This window comes from Notothenia coriiceps, unplaced genomic scaffold (genome assembly GCF_000735185.1).
Source record: "Notothenia coriiceps isolate Sejong01 unplaced genomic scaffold, NC01 NC01_scaffold00036511, whole genome shotgun sequence".
NCBI lineage: Eukaryota > Metazoa > Chordata > Actinopteri > Perciformes > Nototheniidae > Notothenia > Notothenia coriiceps.
Genome location: NW_011369212.1, coordinates 472,971 through 492,558, shown reverse-complemented (window position 1 = coordinate 492,558; position 19,588 = coordinate 472,971). Strand labels below are relative to the sequence as shown.

Sequence of the window (19,588 nt, the reverse complement as noted above, 5' to 3'; positions counted from 1 at the left end):
GTTAAATCCAAACTATGTGAGTGTAGCTCTCTATATCTATAAGTATGAATTATCTTGTGTTTTTCTGATGGTGAAGAAGAGTGTTATCCAACACGTCCGTCTAAAATCTCAACTGGGATGAGATGTAGTGACTGTTAAAGAAACATATAGGGCAAAATGACGTATGTAGGTGTGCCCAAAAGCTACTAATCCAACCTCAGTGACAACAAAGACCGTTTACATTCAGATTTAGAAGTTGTGTCCCATGATTTGTCTTATCAGAAACCTTTTTACACCCTGTAATACCAAGAGGTGCGAGCAAGGGAGAGGACGTCAACGCCTGTGGTAATGCCCATCCTGCAGATAAAGTCGAAGCAGAGGCAGACCCTTTGCTTTGTTCCCATGTCTGGAGACTAACAGAGGATTACGAGGGAAAGTGATAAGTTGTTTCCAGGTGTGAGCTCGTGGGGTGTGTCACAACTTATTGAGGCCCAGCTCTCCTCCCTTTTCCGTTTGAAGGGTTGTAACTCAAACAGAGACCTGGTAGTCTGCTTTTTGTCATATTTCTCTTCTGAACATCTCCATTTTTTAAGATCCACAGAATTAAACTGCATTAACCAAACAACAAAGTAGATTGGATTGGATAGTACATTCTGAGACATATTCACTCACCTGTTTTTTTCATCTTTGCTTTAACTACAAAGCATCAACAACTGTAAAACTGACTTTTCTGCAGGTCCCATATATTCGAGAACAGAACCTCAAAAGTCTGCCTTAATACGAGATGATTGTGTTTGTATTTTTGTAATTCTATTATTATGTATTTCATTTGTATTGGTTTTTAACTTGACAGGTGCCATATAAATAGACTTGCTTTTGCCTTTAAGAGTTGTGAATATATATAATGTTTTTTTCCATTATAAAGTTCAGAGGGACAATAATAATTCCATTACAATGCTGACATCTAGTGGTGCCATTTCTTTTGTACACAACAAAGATCTTAAGTTGTTATGTTCAGTATGTTGCATCCTATTACGACCCTTGAATGCACCAATGAAAATTAACAGCTTCATGGCATATTAAGGAAAAATATTCATGGAAAGCAAGTGAAGTAATGAAAATGTGATTAGATCAATATTTGTGTAATGCATGATGTTAGTGAAGCTGTGTTCTGTCAAAGAGAGGCAGCGTCACTGTGAAGCAGAGCAATGACAAGACTCACATGTCGGACATGAATCCTTGCTAACAGGCCTTTTGCTAGATTACATCATTTTTACAGTGAGGTCATCGTGGGCACACAGAGGTGCCATGATGTCCTCCTGTTTGCTCGGTGGGGAGAACTGAATGGATGGACTGCAGAGACAGCGTGGTGTGAAAAGTGTTGATGGAGATAAAACCAACAAAACCATTTTGGAAAAACGTATTCACTTTGTCACCACTTTATATAAAAGTATGACTTGAATGATTTTTATGGTATTTAGAAGTTGAACATGCTTTACACACGTGTTAGCACTTATTAAATCTCTTGTTGACCTTCATGATCTACAGTCAGTAGCCATAAGCTGAACAGGCATCACATTTTTCACATGCATTTAACACCCTCGCTGCCTGGGCCTCTTTGCCAGTGCTGACAGCTACTGGGAGGAAAAAAATGGAAAAGTTCATAGCTGCTCTATAACTTCCAGATTTCTCCCAAACAGCTGCCCAAACCCTCGGGCTCCTCTGAGCAGCTCCACAGTGATTAACTTTGCATAAGGAAGTTCAGTCATTTAATGACAAAATCTGAAAAAAACAACATTAAAGAGATAAAAATAGATAAAACACAAGCATTTTCCGGTGTAGTAAAATTAGCAGTTGATGTAAGACTAATTAACTCACTGTTATTGCACTTAACTTTACTATAAAAATAACTTAATTGAAACTCATTTGAATCACTGGAAAGTTGATTTCTTTTATGGTGAAAAATATCCTTACCCAAGTAATATTCATTAAAAGACATTCATGATGATATCGTAGTGGATGTAAGTTCTGGTGACAGAAGTGTTACTACAATATTAATATACATTGTAAGTAAAGTCTTGGATTTTAAATTGCACTTAAGTTAAAGTGGTATCAACTACTACTTAGAGTATAAAAAGCAAAACTACTATCCTTTAAGAGTTTTATAATTAATAATGCATACACCTTAAGCAGCCTTATGATATTGTGGCTGATCTGGGAAGCCTAATTTGTAGTAATTTAGATTATTTGCAACAATTCATCATATATTTTAAAGTCATCATAGGTTATATATATGTAAAATATACAAAGTAACTTGTCACTTAAGGTATGCATTAAAGTAAAATGTACCCTATGATATTTACTGAACTTTTAACAACAAATTGAAATACTCAACCAAAGAACAAATAACTCAAAGTAGCATACAAGTACAAAACTTGAATACATGTTTTCAAGTGTTACTTTCTACCATTTGGCTGTGAAAGTCTGTCTGAAAGTATGTTGCCTTTGCCACTGTTGCAGTGCACAATAATTGCCACCAGATGGCGCTAACATCTTTAGGGTTAAGCGTATCACGTGTGTATCCATGCCAGTCATCAAAGTTTAGCATGTGGACACTTTTAACATTAGAGAACAATTGCAGGTTTGACTGAATACATGTTTTATTAACAACTATTTCCAGCTCGAACTGCTCAGGTAATCTCAAAAGCCTATACCCCAAAGTTGAATCCGAGCAAAATAAAGAAATATATTACATGCATTTCAAAATGTAATATGTATTTCGTTCCTGATTTAATATTCACAAGAGGAAGTTGGCCTCATAAATTATACAAATACACAGCCCACCATGGGGCTGATTAAGCAAGCTGACAGTTATTACTAAACGAATCGATGCAAATGGTTCTGCTGAATGTCTTCAATGATAAGAATATAAAAAAGATTTTAAAGAAACACTGCATTTTAATTAGTAAACGCATTTAAATTAACTGCACAAATGAAATGCTTATGATGCTGTTTTAATGCAACAATTTGGGGTAAATAATATGTCCCTCCAAGCCAACAAAAGTCTTGCAAAGAAACGGATTTGCCACAACTTTACATAATTAAATCATCTCTAATAATATTGTTATTAATATTATGAGTATATAGTTAACTAAACAACAACAACACGTGTTGACTCAACAAAAGTGAAATAACATTGAAGATATTTCATGAAAGAGAAACAACTGATTTGTCCCCTCAACACAGCCCATTAGTCACTGATGTTGCTCAACTAGGACAGCTTTTTTATCTCCAAGAAAGCATCAGTGCCTATAAATGGAGACACCTCCTATTAGATCAGCTATCAACAGCCACTTGACTTTGAGAATGGGAAACAGACTGTCTCCCTTTTGAAATCAGTGGTGAGCTAATTTTATCAAATATTTCGTTGGAATAAACAGTCTGGCAGCTAATCGCACAGTTATCTTTAAACTTTTATATCTGATAACATCATTTATAACAGTGCAGGAAGTTTTACCATGTGAGGAAAATTCGTTGCATTCATGCTCAAAATATGCCACTTTAAGAACACTGTTTTAACATTTTTACAGTCTACAGTTCTACAGTGTAATTTATAGATCCTACAATGTAGTGGCAGAGAGCGAAATACTTGAGTTTTTATTTCACACATTAAATAAATGCAATTGATGGCAAAACCATTAAGGATTTCTGGTGGGAAATCTATTTACATGTAGCGCTGTAGTTTTAGTGAATTCAGTGTGTATTCAGTCCTTAGGAAAAAATCCTCAACTTCTAATTTTACACTCATGGCAAGCAGGCACAAATAAAGGACTGCAGACCTTAATAATGGTCTCAAGCAATTCACACATATTTATTTCTGCATTTTAGAAGCTTCAAGCCAGGGAGTGAAATCCGGACAGGTTGTTATAGCTACGCAATCCACAGGGGTTCCGATGTCTATTTAAAACCCCTCAGACCCTCCCTCTCTCCTTTAAACAACATTATATATCACACACACTGCATGCTAATGCGACGAATTCTCAATGAGCACTAAAACACATCTTAAAATTAGCTCATTCTGTTGTCTGAGTTCAAACTGCCTGACAAGGCAACAGAGGAAACATATCATCAGAATTCCCCCTTTGGCAATACCTGCTGATTGGGTCCTAAAAACGCAAGCAGCTTTTAACTTTTAATATTTGGCTCCCGAGTTCTGCCACGAGTAGTCGCGAAAGATAGATTCTCCCTCAGTGTTTTTTGGAGGAGAGAAATAAAAATCCACCGGTGCAGATTCGTTTTTCATTTTTGTCCAATCTTCAGTTAAAATCGCAGTGCGCGTAGGAGCGCGCATGTAGGCTTTCTGCTGGAGAAGTTTTAGAGAAACTTTAAGGATGATATACCTTGGATGTTTCCTGTTGCTCTGTGGGCTTACGCATGTCATGGCAAGTTATCCCATCTGGTGGTAAGTTTTGTATTCATTATATCCCTGAACGAACGAATGGTGACATGTTATTTTAAAATGTTGATAATAATTTGATGATCCGCTTTTGTGTCAGTGTGGTTATGGTTTTTATTTCGTTTCTGACAGCAGCGGAACATTTATGTGCACCAATAGTAAAGTTTAGAGACGTTTAACAAAAGCGTTTAGGTGCTAAAGATAAAAAGTGCAATAAAAGAGCGAAAAACGTGATTTTATTTGAACACAATAGCAGAGAACAGACCTGTAGAAACCAAAACAACTTACGAAAGAACAAGTTTCTTCATTAATTCAATGTTTACTTTTTAATACTATGCACTATGACATTTTCAACATTAACGATGCAATTTGACTTAGATCAATTTTTTAATTCATAGTGCAGCAGGTGCAACGTTAGTGTGCATGCAAGTGTGTGTGTTTGTTTGTGTGTGTGTGTGTGTGTGTGTGTGTGTGTGTGTGTGTGTGTGTGTGTGTGTGTGTGCGTGCGTGCGTGCGTGTGTGCGTGTGTGTGTGTGTGTGTGCGTGTGTGTGTGTGTGTGTGTGTGTGTGTGTGTGTGTGTGTGTGTGTGTGTGTGTGTGTGTGTGTGTGTGTGCGCGTCCACTCGTCTGTGTATGGGGTCAAACAAATATGAAATGTTACCCAACAATGGTGTATTCTTTGAGTGATTTATAATATTTAAAGTAATTTCATGAGGATAACCAGCATAGCATTTGAAATACAATACCGTATGTTTTCTTATCAGACTTAGGACACCTTATGCACTTTTAACTAAAGGTCGAAGAAACGAATTCAACAGTTTTAAGTGTGATTGCAGCTTTTGCTGTAATGGACATTGTGGGTATGGGCTAATGATTTTCCCATCAGTTTCCTTCTGTTTCAAATGTCTTCGGAAATCAGCATCTGATGTCCTTTCATTTTATTTCAGTTTTTAATCACACAGAAGAACAGAGTTTCTGCAGAAAAGGCACTGGAGCAATATAAATGTTGCAGCATCCTAATTCCTCATATAAGAAAAAACTATACTATTTAGTTCAGTTGTCTTTTTTTGGTCTTACAATGTTCATCAGCTTTTACACGTTAATAACAAATGTCTTACTAGAGCTATTTTATTTTCTATCTTTAAATAGTCTGCTTTTCTGCGATGTTGGGTTTACCGTATTACTTCCCTTAATGGGGCTCCTGGTGGTAATACTGATGAGAAACTAATTACATGCACAGCTGGAAGGAAATCCTGATAAAACAGTGGGTGGAAAAAATCCAACCCAAACCAGTCCAAAGTCCTGGTTTTAAAAGTGAGTGCATCCAGTTACACTGTGTACTCCTCCAGCTTGCTGTCTACATTCTTTTTTGTGTTTTATCACCTGTTAAGCATCTTTTGCAATTTTTTCTGTTGATGCCAGTGTGTGCGTTGCCATGTTTTAGGCCTGCTGATTGACACACTTGTGCACACTGCTCAACAGAGAAAAGAGGGGCTTTATATTTCATCTCCAAAAGAGCTTTTTTTTTGTGGAGCCAGTTTTGAATGACACAATGGATGGCAGGTTTCCATTCTGTCATTGCAAAACTGCAGCAAGTCAAGAACTCACTTATATGTTGATGATTTGATATTGGAGGGTGGGTCAGGTCTTTTATCGAAGACTGTAACTACAGGAGCAAAAGAGCGGCAAATAAACCCAACAGGAGTACGTTTGCTGTATCAACAGTACAAACAATCTTTGACAGCAGAAGTAGCACATTAAGTCACTTTGAGTTGAACATTCTTGACGTAATACTAAAGTTGTTGATTTTTTCTTGTGAGGCTACTGATGTGTTTTTTGTTACATAGCAACTCATCCCAAGTCAAATAACGTGGTTCCCTTTGGATTGCGCTCAGTACAGCTTCATTGTCTCTCTGTTTCCAAACGGCGTGTCAGCTATCTAAGAGCTTTCCCTTGAGTGGAAAGCAACCTGTGATGTTTTGCTGACAGGCTATGCTAAACTTTGCTTCAAGTGGCCATCGGAGCTGCATCACACTCAACCTCTGTGCCACACTATTCTCTGGAGATCTAGATTTGTACTAAGACAGGTTCATGTCTGTCTCTACTCGACCTGCCATGACATAGCCTGGCTGCACCCGCCACCCCGCCGCCCCCTTCCCTAGTCCACCCCACCTTAGAAGATAAATACCTGGAGGTGAAAGCTTGCCGCACATTCCTTTTCCCAAACATATTCTCTTGATGTCAAAGTCGGCTCCAAGGCCCCAGGGCCCACGAGTAAAGTGGTAATTCTAAGGTACCCTGCTTGGGCTTGCTGAAATATGCATTAAACCTGTGCTGGATACACTTAGATGAGAGGGGGAAAGCCATACTATAACACAAATTGAATATTCTTTTCTTAAGTATTTATTTAAAACAATTTTAACTAAAATGTTTATTTGATATCATAAACCTCTTTTTTGACCACTTATGCCAACAGTTTGATTCTTTGGAGGGCAGCTGCTTTGAAGAATGATTTTCTCATGAATTAGAACAAAGTGTATCAAAGCACTCATATATGCCAAAACCAGCATTTAAGTGGAAATATTTGTCAGGGCTAGTATTCACCATTTTAAAACAGCTCCTTTGAAAAAAACATAAATCACCCCCGGTTGAACATGCCCTGCCCCCTCTCTTAGGCCATTTCCTAACACAGGAAGAGGTGGCATGGATTACTCAGCCCCGCTGAGACAGACTTGCGTGAGTAGAGCAATCAAAGCCCATTGACTCATGAGGGTTTGTGTGACACAGGTAGATGACCTAGCCGAAATCATGTAAAAAGACCCTCACAGGTGTAGTCTTGATGAGTAATAAGGCTCATTACAGACTCTGGTCAAAAGGAAACTCCCACATGACCTTTATTCTGCACTATGTTCTGCTGATGAGATTCATTTGGAGCTCATTCACTTGTGCAAAAGCCTTTGTTAATGATGGAGTTGATGGAAATGGCATCTAAACCTCAGGGGCGTCACATGGAGGAAAAGGAAGCAGAGGAGGTTCAATACCAGACTGACAGTAGGAGTACTACTTGTAAAAAATGCTGGCCTGCAGCGCTTGTTTCACCTGCCTTGAGTCACAGTAAACATCTCCCAATGATGATCCTCTTATGAATTTGTGCGTGTTAGGCAAACCAAAGTCTATACCAGTTTGGGATGTAGACTCAGGTTAATGCTGGGAAATATGCGCTTAAGGGTGTATGGACTGAAGAGAGGGCCAAAGAGAGGCCAGTGCTTGTTTACTGATGTATGTTGCAGACAAACTGCAGACAAATACGACTTCCTATGGACCCATTTTCCTTTGCTTGCTTACTAAACCACTCTTTTATAATTAACTAGAGCGGTCTAGCCTGTGGAAATTAGACAAAATATTCTGTGAAAACCAGTGTGACAGGCAACTCTGATATTTGCCCGGGAGAAATAACTGGTTAACTCTCAGCAAATGGTTTACAAACACCTTAACCACAGAAAGCATTAACGTGCCATATTGAAAATGAAATTCATCCAGCCTTCACATTTCCCTATATATTGGAGGTCTTCAAGGTCATCCTGTTTTTCTGCCGTCTGAAGTGGTCAGCCAGGGGTCAGTTGGCTGAGGAGATCTTTTCTTGGACTGTGAGCCTTTAAAGAAAGCAGCCTTAGGCCAGTGTCAGGAGTTTCAGTAATCTTGTTGTGATCAGCGATTAGTCCTTGAACAACAGTGAACGGGTCAACGGAGAGCGAGCTAACTGAGCGGCAAGAGACTGCACACCTGCCCTGGCTCTGCCTTTGTGCAACAGCTACAGTAACTATTATCAAGCCCATATCACTCAGGGAGGATCAGCATACTGCTGCCAGTGTTCGCTGTTTAATAGACAGTTGCAATGAAATGTAGACTTGTCTCGATTGCCAACAAGCTACTTTGTTGCTACCCTTGCCAAGGATAATAGGCACTCTGCTATTAAATAATCAAGTTGTCAGGATATTGATTTTACTGACATTTTATTTAAAAAGAACCTCAAGCTCTCCGGTCAGCGGGTCATGGATTTAAAGAAAATGTGTTTGTTCGTCTAATTACAATAATGTCTTGACATTTAAATGTTTCTTTTTAAAAAGGCTTTGCTTGCAAGTCAAACCAATTACTCACCTTTAATTTGAGCCAATAAAGCTTTCTGTGATGTGGAAAAGCCAACAGATGGTCATGTACAAGCACAGAACAGCAAAATGTTTTGTAAAAATGAGCTAAATGACATACTATTCAATGATACAATGGATATCCCATTTCTATGATTACTAGTCACTAAAAGTCCTAATTGAGAGGACATAGAAAATAAAGACAGAAAGACAGAGAGAAAGCACAAGGGAACGAGACGGAGAGATGTAATCAGTGAACCAAGTTTGCACTTGTTGTATCCCAGAATACCTTCCTCAAAGGAAGAGGGGGGTTGGGTTATGTGTTACACTTAATACACTCTCTGAAGTTTCAATGTAGGGTTTGCACTCTTATTACCCTAAGCCGAAGCCCTGTTAAGTGTGCGGACAGTTAATAACAAGGTGTAGTTTCCCAAGTTGTCAGCTTAAGGTCTATGAAGACCTCTAGATGCATTGTGGACTTTCATCTTAGACAGAAACGCTGCTTGCTTCTGTGGCAGCAGGGCTGCAATTTCAATTCACACAAAGGCCAGGTGTCTGCAGAGAGGGTAGTTGAAGGGATAAAGGATGGACGCCTAATGGTAGCATCTGATACAGCAAACAAACACAATCAAACTCAGACGCTCAATTACACTGCACCTGGAGAGGGAAATTAGTCTTCCTCTTGGGTTCTGTTAAGTCAATGGATAAAGATAGACGGAGACAATGCAATCATAACAATGTGATTTCCCCTCTCATTGTAGGTCACTAGCAGTGGGCCACCAGTACTCTTCACTGGGCACTCAACCCATCCTCTGTGGCAGTATCCCGGGTTTGGTGCCCAAGCAGCTGCGCTTCTGCCGAAACTACGTGGAAATCATGCCCAGTGTGGCCGAGGGGGTGAAGATTGGAATCCAGGAGTGCCAGCACCAGTTCAGAGGCCGACGCTGGAACTGCACCACCGTCAATGACAATCTGGCCATTTTTGGGCCAGTTTTAGATAAAGGTAATGTAACACATCAAAGACATGTGCATTGCATCTTGCTCTCTTTAACATTAGCATAAAATGCATGCAAATAACCTGTCAGTGTACATCATTCAGGCTGCCAATATACAGGTTTTAACTCCCCCAAAAGATTCCCTGGTATTTTGATTTGGAACAATCAACTGTGGTTTACTTGACTCATATCTCATATGACTAACAATCGTTAAAGTAATCAACCAAATTCAGGTTTTCCGATACCAGGATTGAAAGATTAGACAAAATCAGTCTTCTGCAGCATTTGCAAAAGTGCCACTTGCCGATAAATAGTGTTTAATTGAGAAAGAATCTCAATAACCACAAGCAAATATGAAAATACGAGAGCAACATATGTCTTAAACAAACAAACAAATTAACAAACAAATTAATAGGCCAATAGTTAAATCATGCAAGACCTATTTATATGTAAATAGTGGAGAAGTGTAATGGGTAATGCTATTAGTTAAGGCATGTGTATACCTACCAAACCTCTTTAGTGAAACCCTACTGTCCCCAAATTATATTTATGGTACTTTCTTACAAGTTAGTTCTTCAAAGCTGCTGAAAAAAGAATAGAACTGAAAAATAGAAAGCCACCTAATATATCTCTATATATGTTGATTAACTTTTCCATTAACAAATCTATATTCTCTCCGTCTTGTATTTGCATTACAAAAGCTGCACTCCCTGTGTGCATCATTCATTATGCTCGTTCAAATCCTTGTTTAAACATAGCTTGGACTGAACAAGCTCTGAGCAGCCTGTATGCCTGAAATAATGTACACAATTAGAAGAGTGAGTTCTGTCTTGTTAGAGTTTTCTTTAGGAGGGAACCCCCTGTGATTGTTCTGCTGCACAATCCTTTGAAGTGACTTACACAAGACTGTGAACCGGAGTTTTTCAAAATAAATTGTTCCCATTAGATTCTGTGATTATGTATTAGGACTTTTAAGTGTATGTCAAGTCTGGTCTACTTATGGGCTCAGGCAGCAGAAATCCCCACTGTGCTGGGAGGCATATTATGTTACCTTTTGACAGAGCCTGCCTAGCGGTTTCCAGTCTTTGTGCTAAGCTAAATGTCTGCTGTCTTTAGCTTCGTATTTAACAGACACAAGTGAGTGTATCAATCTTGTCGTCAACTCTCTGTAAGAAAGTAAATGAGGGCATTTCCAAAAAGTATTCATTTAATTCCTCATGTGAGTACAGCAGACACATTTGTTACTAAGGTATTTAGGTTTTTGTCTTTCCTTTTTGTTTTTTGTCTCCTCTGCCTAAGTCTAAAATGAGCTACAGGCTCCAACATTGAGAATGAGCGTCAAACATAAGGGTTGTGGGTCGAAGATCTTAACCTGTCACCTAGTTTACAGAAGATTGATGCAAACGCAGGGGGTTGGAGGTTACTTAGGGCAATTGCTTTTAATAAACTCCTGAGCCAGTTGATAGAAGAGGCTTGAGCTCAAGTAGGTTGCTAACGATAGGGGTTCTCAATCCAAGCCCTATTGTGGTGCAAAATGCCACCACATCGCTCCCGTTGCCGCCCCTCCAAGGCCTAAATTGCAGGGGTACTGAGCGGAAAGAGGAGGCAGCTACTGGGCTTTAGTAAATCATTTTGATTGGATTAAGGTCACTGAGGCCCTTAATAATGTGAGAGGTCAAAGTGGCTGGATTAAGTGCCTTTGTCAGAGGCCAATGAGAGTGACTCAGGGGCTCACAGGCCTTTGATAGGGCATAGTAGGAGAGGGCTTCCATTTCATTGGATTTGATTGATGCTGGTGTTTGTCTGTGCAACAGGGCCATTGTCCTCACTGGTGTCTGTTTGTCTGCGATTCAGACTGTTGTGTGTCGGTTTCCTCCTGCCTTTTTAGGGTCCAAAGCTGAAAGGAGGAGTAGGCGCCTTTATTGGCTTCAGGGGCTTAGTTCCTATCAGTTAGCCCATCACTGCCCATGCCCTCTTCATCTTCACAGAGGACATGAGAAGTTTGTTTGACGGAGGTGGATTAGGCAATGGATAAGTACTTAAAGAATAAAAACATGGACTATTACGGAAGGCCATTCGGTAAATTGAGTTGAGACTAGTTTCAAATAATAGAATTGAAAAATGTGTTAGTGTCTGCTTGGATCACTTACACAACCAAATGTAATCAGACATTGGCTTGAAAACACACAAACACTCATCGATCTAAAAGCACACTGTCACGCACACTCTTACCAAAATTCATGCATCAAAACATAAAAGAGTTACGTTTTTCCTGCCTTGAAAATGGACCCATACTTCTCCTATGTGGATGTTCTCTCTCCCTTCCACATAGCCTGATCCTCTCTCTATGTTTCTCTCTCACTCCACACCCCGAATCACGAGCCCTAGCTCCAGGCTATGTCTGTGTCAGCACTCATTAATTTACATTAACTAAAATGTCAAAACACGCACTGCTGGAATCTGCCTGTGATGAAAGGTAATAGAAAGCTGTGCAGGTGTTCTTAGTCCGTGGAGCCGATCCCAGAGCTGTTTCTGCATTCTTTACAGAACACCTACCTACTATATGGGTATAATCATGCTCCAGTTTATGAGTCATAGAATTAGTGAAGGCAACTTTGCTACAAAAAGTGTACAGCCACTATTTTACAGGTGTTACCACCCACACAGGTATAGAGATGCAGCATCACTATGCTACTTGAAACCATTAAATGTAAATGAGGTTTACAGGAAGCTCCTATTACATAATATACAAAGCATGTGGAATGGATTGCTAGGTTTCATACTTTTGGAGCTCTGACTGAACCTAATTCCTTAGTCACCTCTGCCTTGTCTGCAGTCACCAGGAAATTCACCTGATAAATTACCCTAAATTATTAAGTCCCCACTAAACTAACTAGGAAAAGGTCAGGGGATGTGGGCTGTGACCTATGACCTGAGGATGAGAAAGTGTAACTATTTAGGATGAGCTAAGAGGTCGATGCTTCTCATGAGACGTATGTCTCTCCATTCTGGGGGAGGGAAACTAGCACACCAGTATATCATTAACTCTGGGCAAGAAAGAAAGAAGGGGTGTGGTAAATGGAGTTGATGGGGGGACCTTAGCCCCACTCCCTGCTGGGCACTGCTCTGAGCACAATATCTTCGCAACCATGAGATTAAGCAGGAGAAAAAGTGCTTTTCCCCATTCACACGCCCTTTAGATTGTTTTATTAAACCATTTGAATAGGGATTTCCCCGTCTGCCGACAAGCGGGGTCCAGCCAATGCATAGTTCTCTGTTGCTATGACTTAACTTGGTCCCCACTAATCACCGGCCAGGGCAAATTTCATATAAAATATCTGGGGCCATTGTGGGACTAACACAGCGTGACAGTGGCAGCACAATAGGGGATTCAACCCCCCAGCAGGTCGTAGGGACCACTTGGCCTGCCAGGGTCTGGCAAAGTTTGGTGGAGGAGCATTGTTGGAGTAAGAGTGTCCTGAAATGCCATAAATTGGTCGTAAAATCAAGTAAAGACGGGAAACTAATGTACCGTAAGAGCTGGTGTTTCCAGGTCAAGTAAGTGCTGTTACAGGTGTTGATAACCGCTGTAAAGGTTATGTGAAACACCACACTTCATACAGAAGTAGTAGATTGACAAAAACATACTGTATGAAAAATGTAATTGTTTCTTAAACTTTTGTTGACTTTTTCCAACAAAAAACTAAATGGAACAAGGTTCACACTTTGGTTTTGAGGTGTGTGGAGTAATACCCTTTTTTATAAACCATTACATCTTTGTTATCTATTAGCACAAATATTTTAGTACTATGTTATATTATAAACAATAGATTTCAGCAACTTCAAAATATAGGTTTGCATGGACAGTATCATCATAGCTTGGCAGAGAAATATACTTCGATGAAGTTTGAGGGGATTAGACATGTTACATCATCACCAGTCTTTTTTTATGGAAATCAAGGACTTATTGAAGGGTTTGGGAGGGTCAAAAGAAAGTCTACGACCTTAAAGACCTACAGGGACACTAGGACATATTAAATTTGCCCCCATTATTCTCCTTTGCTCAATTTATCCCAAGATAATCCTCTTTTCCTCTCCCAATTGAACTCCTCGACCCCCTTATGCTCCACAGAATTATTGCCGGTCATCCATAAGGTTACATATCCAAAGGAGTTTCCCAAGGTACCATTTTGGGTCCACATTTCTTCACACCTTTCATCAATACTGACATTTTGTGACTCCAGAAAATGTATTTATATTTCTATGATGATGATACATTGTTGTGTAACAGATATTAAACTGATGTAGTTCTGTATGCTTGGAAGAGGCTTTTTCCTATCCTTGACATTTAAAATGAATGTAATAACCTCAGACACCACTAACTTGAAGCCCCAAAATTAACAAGTCATACTTTGTTTGTTTTGTGATTCATGTCTTATGAATCACTGTCGAAATATTTCAGCCCAGAGCCCCCCTTGATTGCAATAGAAAATAATTCAATATTCAAGTGAAATGATCTGTGGTGGATGGAGTAAGTGGGATGCCAGGAATGAGAGCAGAGGTTTGAATGTATTGTGAACATAAGTTACCTTGTGGGTTTACAATAGCAGTATGAAGTGGGTGGTGGAGGATGCCAGTAGACCTTTCTCTTGCATCATTGTTCCTAATGCCCTTTAGTCCTCAAACTGGTTGGAACCTGCTGTAAGGGAGGAGCTCCTACTACATTTAGCTTTATACTCCTTTTCGTTCTTTCCCTCTGTCGTTTTTGTTCTTTAGACAGAACCATGTACTGCTTATTTATGTATTTGTCACACACACAATCACATATGCAGATACACAACCCCAGATTTCACTATTGATCCTTACACCTTTCTCTACATTTCTTTAATTTCTGATTGTACATTTCGTATATACACCTGGTGTTACTATATTCTTTATCATGTTTCTAGGTATTTTTTCTTGAGATAGTGCAAGACCATACACGTACACATATCCAGGGCAAAATCCTTGTCATAATGAATAATGTTAAAGCTGGGAGCGAACAATGTCTCCTTGCTCGAGGAAATGTTGTTTGATATCGCATATATGGACACTACATTGCCATCTCCATGTGTGTGTCTCTGATTTGTCCCCACAGTGTGAGGCAGCTTCCTAACCTCTCAAAAGCTTAATTGAGTCTCTTAATTATAGGCCTGTCAGCCCCGACTCTTCCTCTCAACTCTCTGGAAGATCCTGATCCCTCTGAGTCATCAGTTAGCTATTTCAAACTGAAGCATAGAGGCCATGCTAGCCTTATTCAGAGGGTGATTGATGTCTGGGCTGACTGACCACAAACTCGGTTAGATATCTTATCTCGGTAGATACTACCTAAAGGCAACGATATTAATGGAAATCGCAGCATGTCTAGTTTGTTTGAATTGTCTTGTTGGCCTGCGTTGAAACATTTTTCTCATGGAATCACACAAGACCAAACACAAGCAGAAATCAACATGTTGTGACCATTCTCTAGCAATTACAGGACAACTTCTCTATAAATTGATAGTTGAATTGAATTAAATCCTAAAAACAATCATTGACAAGTTACAGTATGTGACATCCGTTTGCAAGATGTTAACTTTTCACTTACAGATACTCAAACTTCTCTTTTCAGCTACTCGAGAGTCAGCATTTGTTCATGCCATTGCCTCGGCGGGAGTGGCATTTGCAGTGACCCGTGCCTGCGCTGATGGTTCAGCCACAATCTGCGGATGTGACACACGCCACAAGGGCCCCCCTGGTGAGGGATGGAAGTGGGGTGGATGCAGCGAGGATGTGGACTTTGGGAGCATGGTGTCCAGGGAGTTTGCTGATGCGAGGGAGAATCGCCCTGATGCACGCTCAGCCATGAACCGCCATAACAATGAGGCAGGGAGAATGGTGAGTTTCCTAAAATGCTCTTTTTGCTGACTGATTTTCTTCTTCTTTCAGATATTTCACTGACACCTAATTTTTTTTATCCTTAGTCCCTCAACGACAACATGTTTCTCAAGTGTAAGTGCCATGGGCTGTCAGGAAGCTGCGAGGTCAAGACGTGCTGGTGGTCTCAGCCTGACTTCAGAGTTATTGGCGACTACATGAAGGATAAGTATGACAGCGCATCAGAGATGGTGGTGGAGAAACATAAGGAGTCCCGTGGATGGGTCGAGACCCTGAGACCAAAATACAACTACTTCAAACCCCCAACAGAGCGCGACCTGGTTTACTATGAAATCTCACCCAATTTCTGTGACCCCAATCCTGAGACCGGCTCCTTCGGCACCCGTGATCGCATCTGCAACCTGACGTCCCATGGCATAGATGGGTGTGACCTGCTGTGCTGCGGCAGAGGTCATAACACAAGGACTGAAAAGAGAAAGGAGAAGTGTCACTGTATTTTCCACTGGTGCTGCTACGTCAGCTGTCAGGAGTGTGTGAGAGTCTACGACGTGCACACCTGCAAATAAGGACATATGATTCCTGTCTTTTCTCACCAAAATTGAAAGACTTCAGTTGGCCGATTCACAAATACAGCAACTTATCTACAAGACATAAGAGACTGTAAAGCTGTGCGACCTGTGCATGTACTCCAGTGGCAGGCGGCCTTGTGCTTTGTGCTGAAAAGAGCCAGTCCCTGCCTTGATCAACTGAAAGTGTTGATTAGATGTTGACATCATAAAGCGCCATTCATGTGAACTGATATGATGGCGATGATGACAACAATGTTGATATCTCTAGCGATGACGAAAGACTTCTGATGTACTGATGTAGGAAAGGAGAACTGTGGGCTGATTGACAAACACCATATTGGTGATTTTTTTTTCTTTCCTGTATTCCAAGTAGTTAATTTGTTAAGAATAGTACAGCACTGCCAATACTTTCAAGTCAATGGGGCAAACAATGAAAGTGTCACATGTTCTTATGTTTATTCATAAGTTGTTTTTTTCCAACATGTTGCCAACTTACATGACACTCAATAGCATGCATTCTCCTCCTCAACTGTATATGTATGTGTATATCTGAAAACTAACATTGTCGTTGTGTGAGTGAGTTTTTTTTAATAGTGTTAATATGTTACTGATGTTTGGGTAAGAATGCACTTGCACCTGAGTGAATGTAGTTATTATGCTGCAATGTGTTTACATGTGCTCAAATTAGTTAAGCTAACCAGTTAATATTTGCTTTCAATGACAATATGAGCCGTATCAACTGAACAATTTCAAAACAAGAATATACACATTTCCGGAAACACCTAAAAACACTGGAAGCTTTTTCTTAAAGGTGGGATAGGTAAGTTTGAGAAACCGGCTTGAGATACACTTTTTGTTATATTCCATGGAATGCTCTTAACATCCCGATAGCAATGAATATCTGAAGTGCTTTGACAAAAAATCCATAAAAACATGTCATCTCTGGAAGCCGTAGTACTGTAAAAAGCACGACCAATCATTTGAGCCGGCCCGGCTAAAGTAACTGGATGGCCTACCTGCCTGTCAGCCTTCCATCTGTGCACAAACTTATCTCGTGCCCTCATTGGTCATGTGCGCGTTCGTGTGTGTTGGAGGAGGGGCTCTGTAAGGAAGTGGCAGATTTTTTCCGGCTGTGTATTTTCAAATTCTAGCGCACTCGAGCTGGTTTCTCCAAAATTATCTACCCCACCTTTTAAGAGTAACAATGCTTTGAAAAACACCAACAGTTGTGACCAAAGACAAGAAAGTGAAACCCTGTGCGTCTGCGGTAGTCAGACGGCTGTAAATAAATCTGAAAGGTCAGCACTTGTTGAAAAATATGAAGCATGTTCTCCTTGTTTTTATCAGTATTAGCAATGTCTCATGGGACTGGATGTGGGGAAAGCTGTTATTTATAAAAGGGATACTCCCACTATATTTTTGTTTTATTTACACATATATAACATTCTTTTATTTGGTATTTGATGGAATAGAGATCCATTCTGAACTCCCCAGCATAAACAACACAAATGGCAAAGAAAGAACAAAATAGGCTATATCATAAGAGCTCTGTATAATGCAGTTTAGTTTGCAGTCGTGGTAAAAATCCTCACCAAAACTTGTGCATGAGATGATTCTCAGCATTGGCTTATGGTTCTCCAACTTAAACAACAAGCAGCATCACTGAAACGATCAATTCTTCCCTTATTTTAATGCTGCTAAATAATGATAATATGTTGTGTGTATGTGATTGTGTATGTGTGTGTGTTGATGTCCTTACATACAGTATGTTATTGTCTTTTTGTGTTCATTGTGTATTCTTGCATGTATTTGATTCTTTCTGTGAAAGAAACCTATCATATGTAGTTTGGAGAAAAAAATGTGAAGTTCTGACTAATTGTTACATACAGTAATTCCCATTTTAACCAAATAGACCAAAATAGAGTTTATGTTATTTTAGTTGCATATGGTTTTGTAGTCATGCTAAACATCAGAGCAAAGATGATTTATGTTGCCCTCCCTTCATTTGAAAAGAAATACAACAAAGTATTTATTTATTTGGAAAGTGAAAAACTACTGAAAGATGAGACAAGTAACAGAATGTTTATGAAAGCGCCGCCTGCCATTTCACTGATAACTTCAACTATAAATGTGTAAAGTTACTGATAAGTTATTGTTTACAGCCAATGTAATGCTACGTCTCAGGCATGTATATTTTCATTGCCCACCATGACTCTTCATCTTGACTGAAAATATACATGAGCAGCCATAATCAGTTTCACATTTTAAGTCATCTTAATAAAGTACACAGCAGCCATTATTAGTACAAGACCTGTTATAGTGGTTCTATTACTGTAAACTTAATTTGTGATTGATTGCTTGTGTGGACAATTTGCTTATTTTTTCTTAAAATCCAAAGTTTTGTACAAACTAGTTTTTTGTGTTTTTATGGATTTCTAAAATTTGATGTTTTTTTATAATTATTTATTTTATGCTATGTACATATTAGTAAGTAAAAGTATATATTTGCAAAATACATTTTTTTTAAACAGTGTTGTGACTTGTAACGCTGTAGCCTTTTTACCTCATCTCTGTTTTTTCACTGACTGCACACAGGCCTCGTTTGTCTTACTGCCTGTAGTAGATTTCTAAAGTTAACTCTGTAACACCAAAATAAAGCAACATAAACAACCAAACTTGTTCTATTATCTATGAATGAAGTGCACGTGTGATACATTATGATGTGGATTTCAGCGAATGATGAGTGCCAAAAAATAAACACAGCCACTGATGGATCACTGAACTCTGGGACCTGAAAGAAGGCTCCTGAACGCTGGGGCCAGTATCATACACATAACATGAACCTTAAGACAACCGGGCAACGTTAAATAAGTAGGTAACATTATTCAGTCTCTAGATGCCTTTGACAATTAAAACAAGCGCAATGACACAGTGTTCGCTGCTTTTAGGATTACAAACAAAGGTTACAAACTCAACTTCTGAAGGGTGCAAAGCAATGGTAAAAGGTTGAAGTCTGTGTTTGAAACTTCTAAAATGAATTGTTTAGGAGTACCCTCACTGAATTAGTGGTACATAATAATGGCAACAGTGTCCAGGTCATGCAATGGTCATGCAATGTCTTTTGACTTTTTATGCACTCAACAAGTTCATAAATGCATTGCAGATCTCAATTGTGAGAGATTAAGATAGTTCAGACAACAGAATACTGTATTTTACATTTTACTGATTCAAAGTATGCTAATTTTAGGGATACGTGGTGAATCCAGATTCATTACATGTCTTTTTTATTTTTTATCCAAAGCGACTTACATACATTCAGTACTGTGGACAATCCCCACAGGAACAATTTGGGGTGAAGTGTCTTGCCCAGGGACACAACAACATGCTGACTGCATTGGGAATCGAACTTGCTACCCCCTGATTTGAAGTCCAGCACTCTATCCACTGAGCCACAGCCGCCCCGTTTCAGATTCAGCTGACTCAAACAGTTGGCAATCCTTAAAACAAAACAAAAATCTCATCAAAATA

At 39.5% G+C, this 19,588-nt stretch overlaps 1 protein-coding gene across 1 annotated transcript; it reads left to right on the top strand.

Moving 5' to 3' along the window:
* The first annotated feature begins 4,072 nt into the window (after nt 1-4,072).
* Nucleotides 4,073-16,921, top strand: wnt3a (wingless-type MMTV integration site family, member 3A). The gene is made up of 4 exons (XM_010792565.1): nt 4,073-4,441; nt 9,342-9,583; nt 15,226-15,491; nt 15,578-16,921. Exons 1-4 carry the CDS (start codon nt 4,371-4,373, stop codon nt 16,055-16,057), a joined length of 1,059 nt encoding a protein of 352 aa, XP_010790867.1. The 5' UTR covers nt 4,073-4,370; the 3' UTR covers nt 16,058-16,921.
* The last annotated feature ends 2,667 nt before the right edge of the window (nt 16,922-19,588 follow it).

Excerpts from the sequence above, each read along its gene's own strand:
- wnt3a (XM_010792565.1), top strand. The coding sequence starts at position 4,371 with ATGATATACCTTGGATGTTTCCTGTTGCTCTGTGGGCTTACGCATGTC. Across the intron at positions 4,442-9,341 it reads GCAAGTTATCCCATCTGGTG|GTCACTAGCAGTGGGCCACC; the intron begins GTAAGTTTTGTA and ends CTCTCATTGTAG. Across the intron at positions 9,584-15,225 it reads TGGGCCAGTTTTAGATAAAG|CTACTCGAGAGTCAGCATTT; the intron begins GTAATGTAACAC and ends TTCTCTTTTCAG.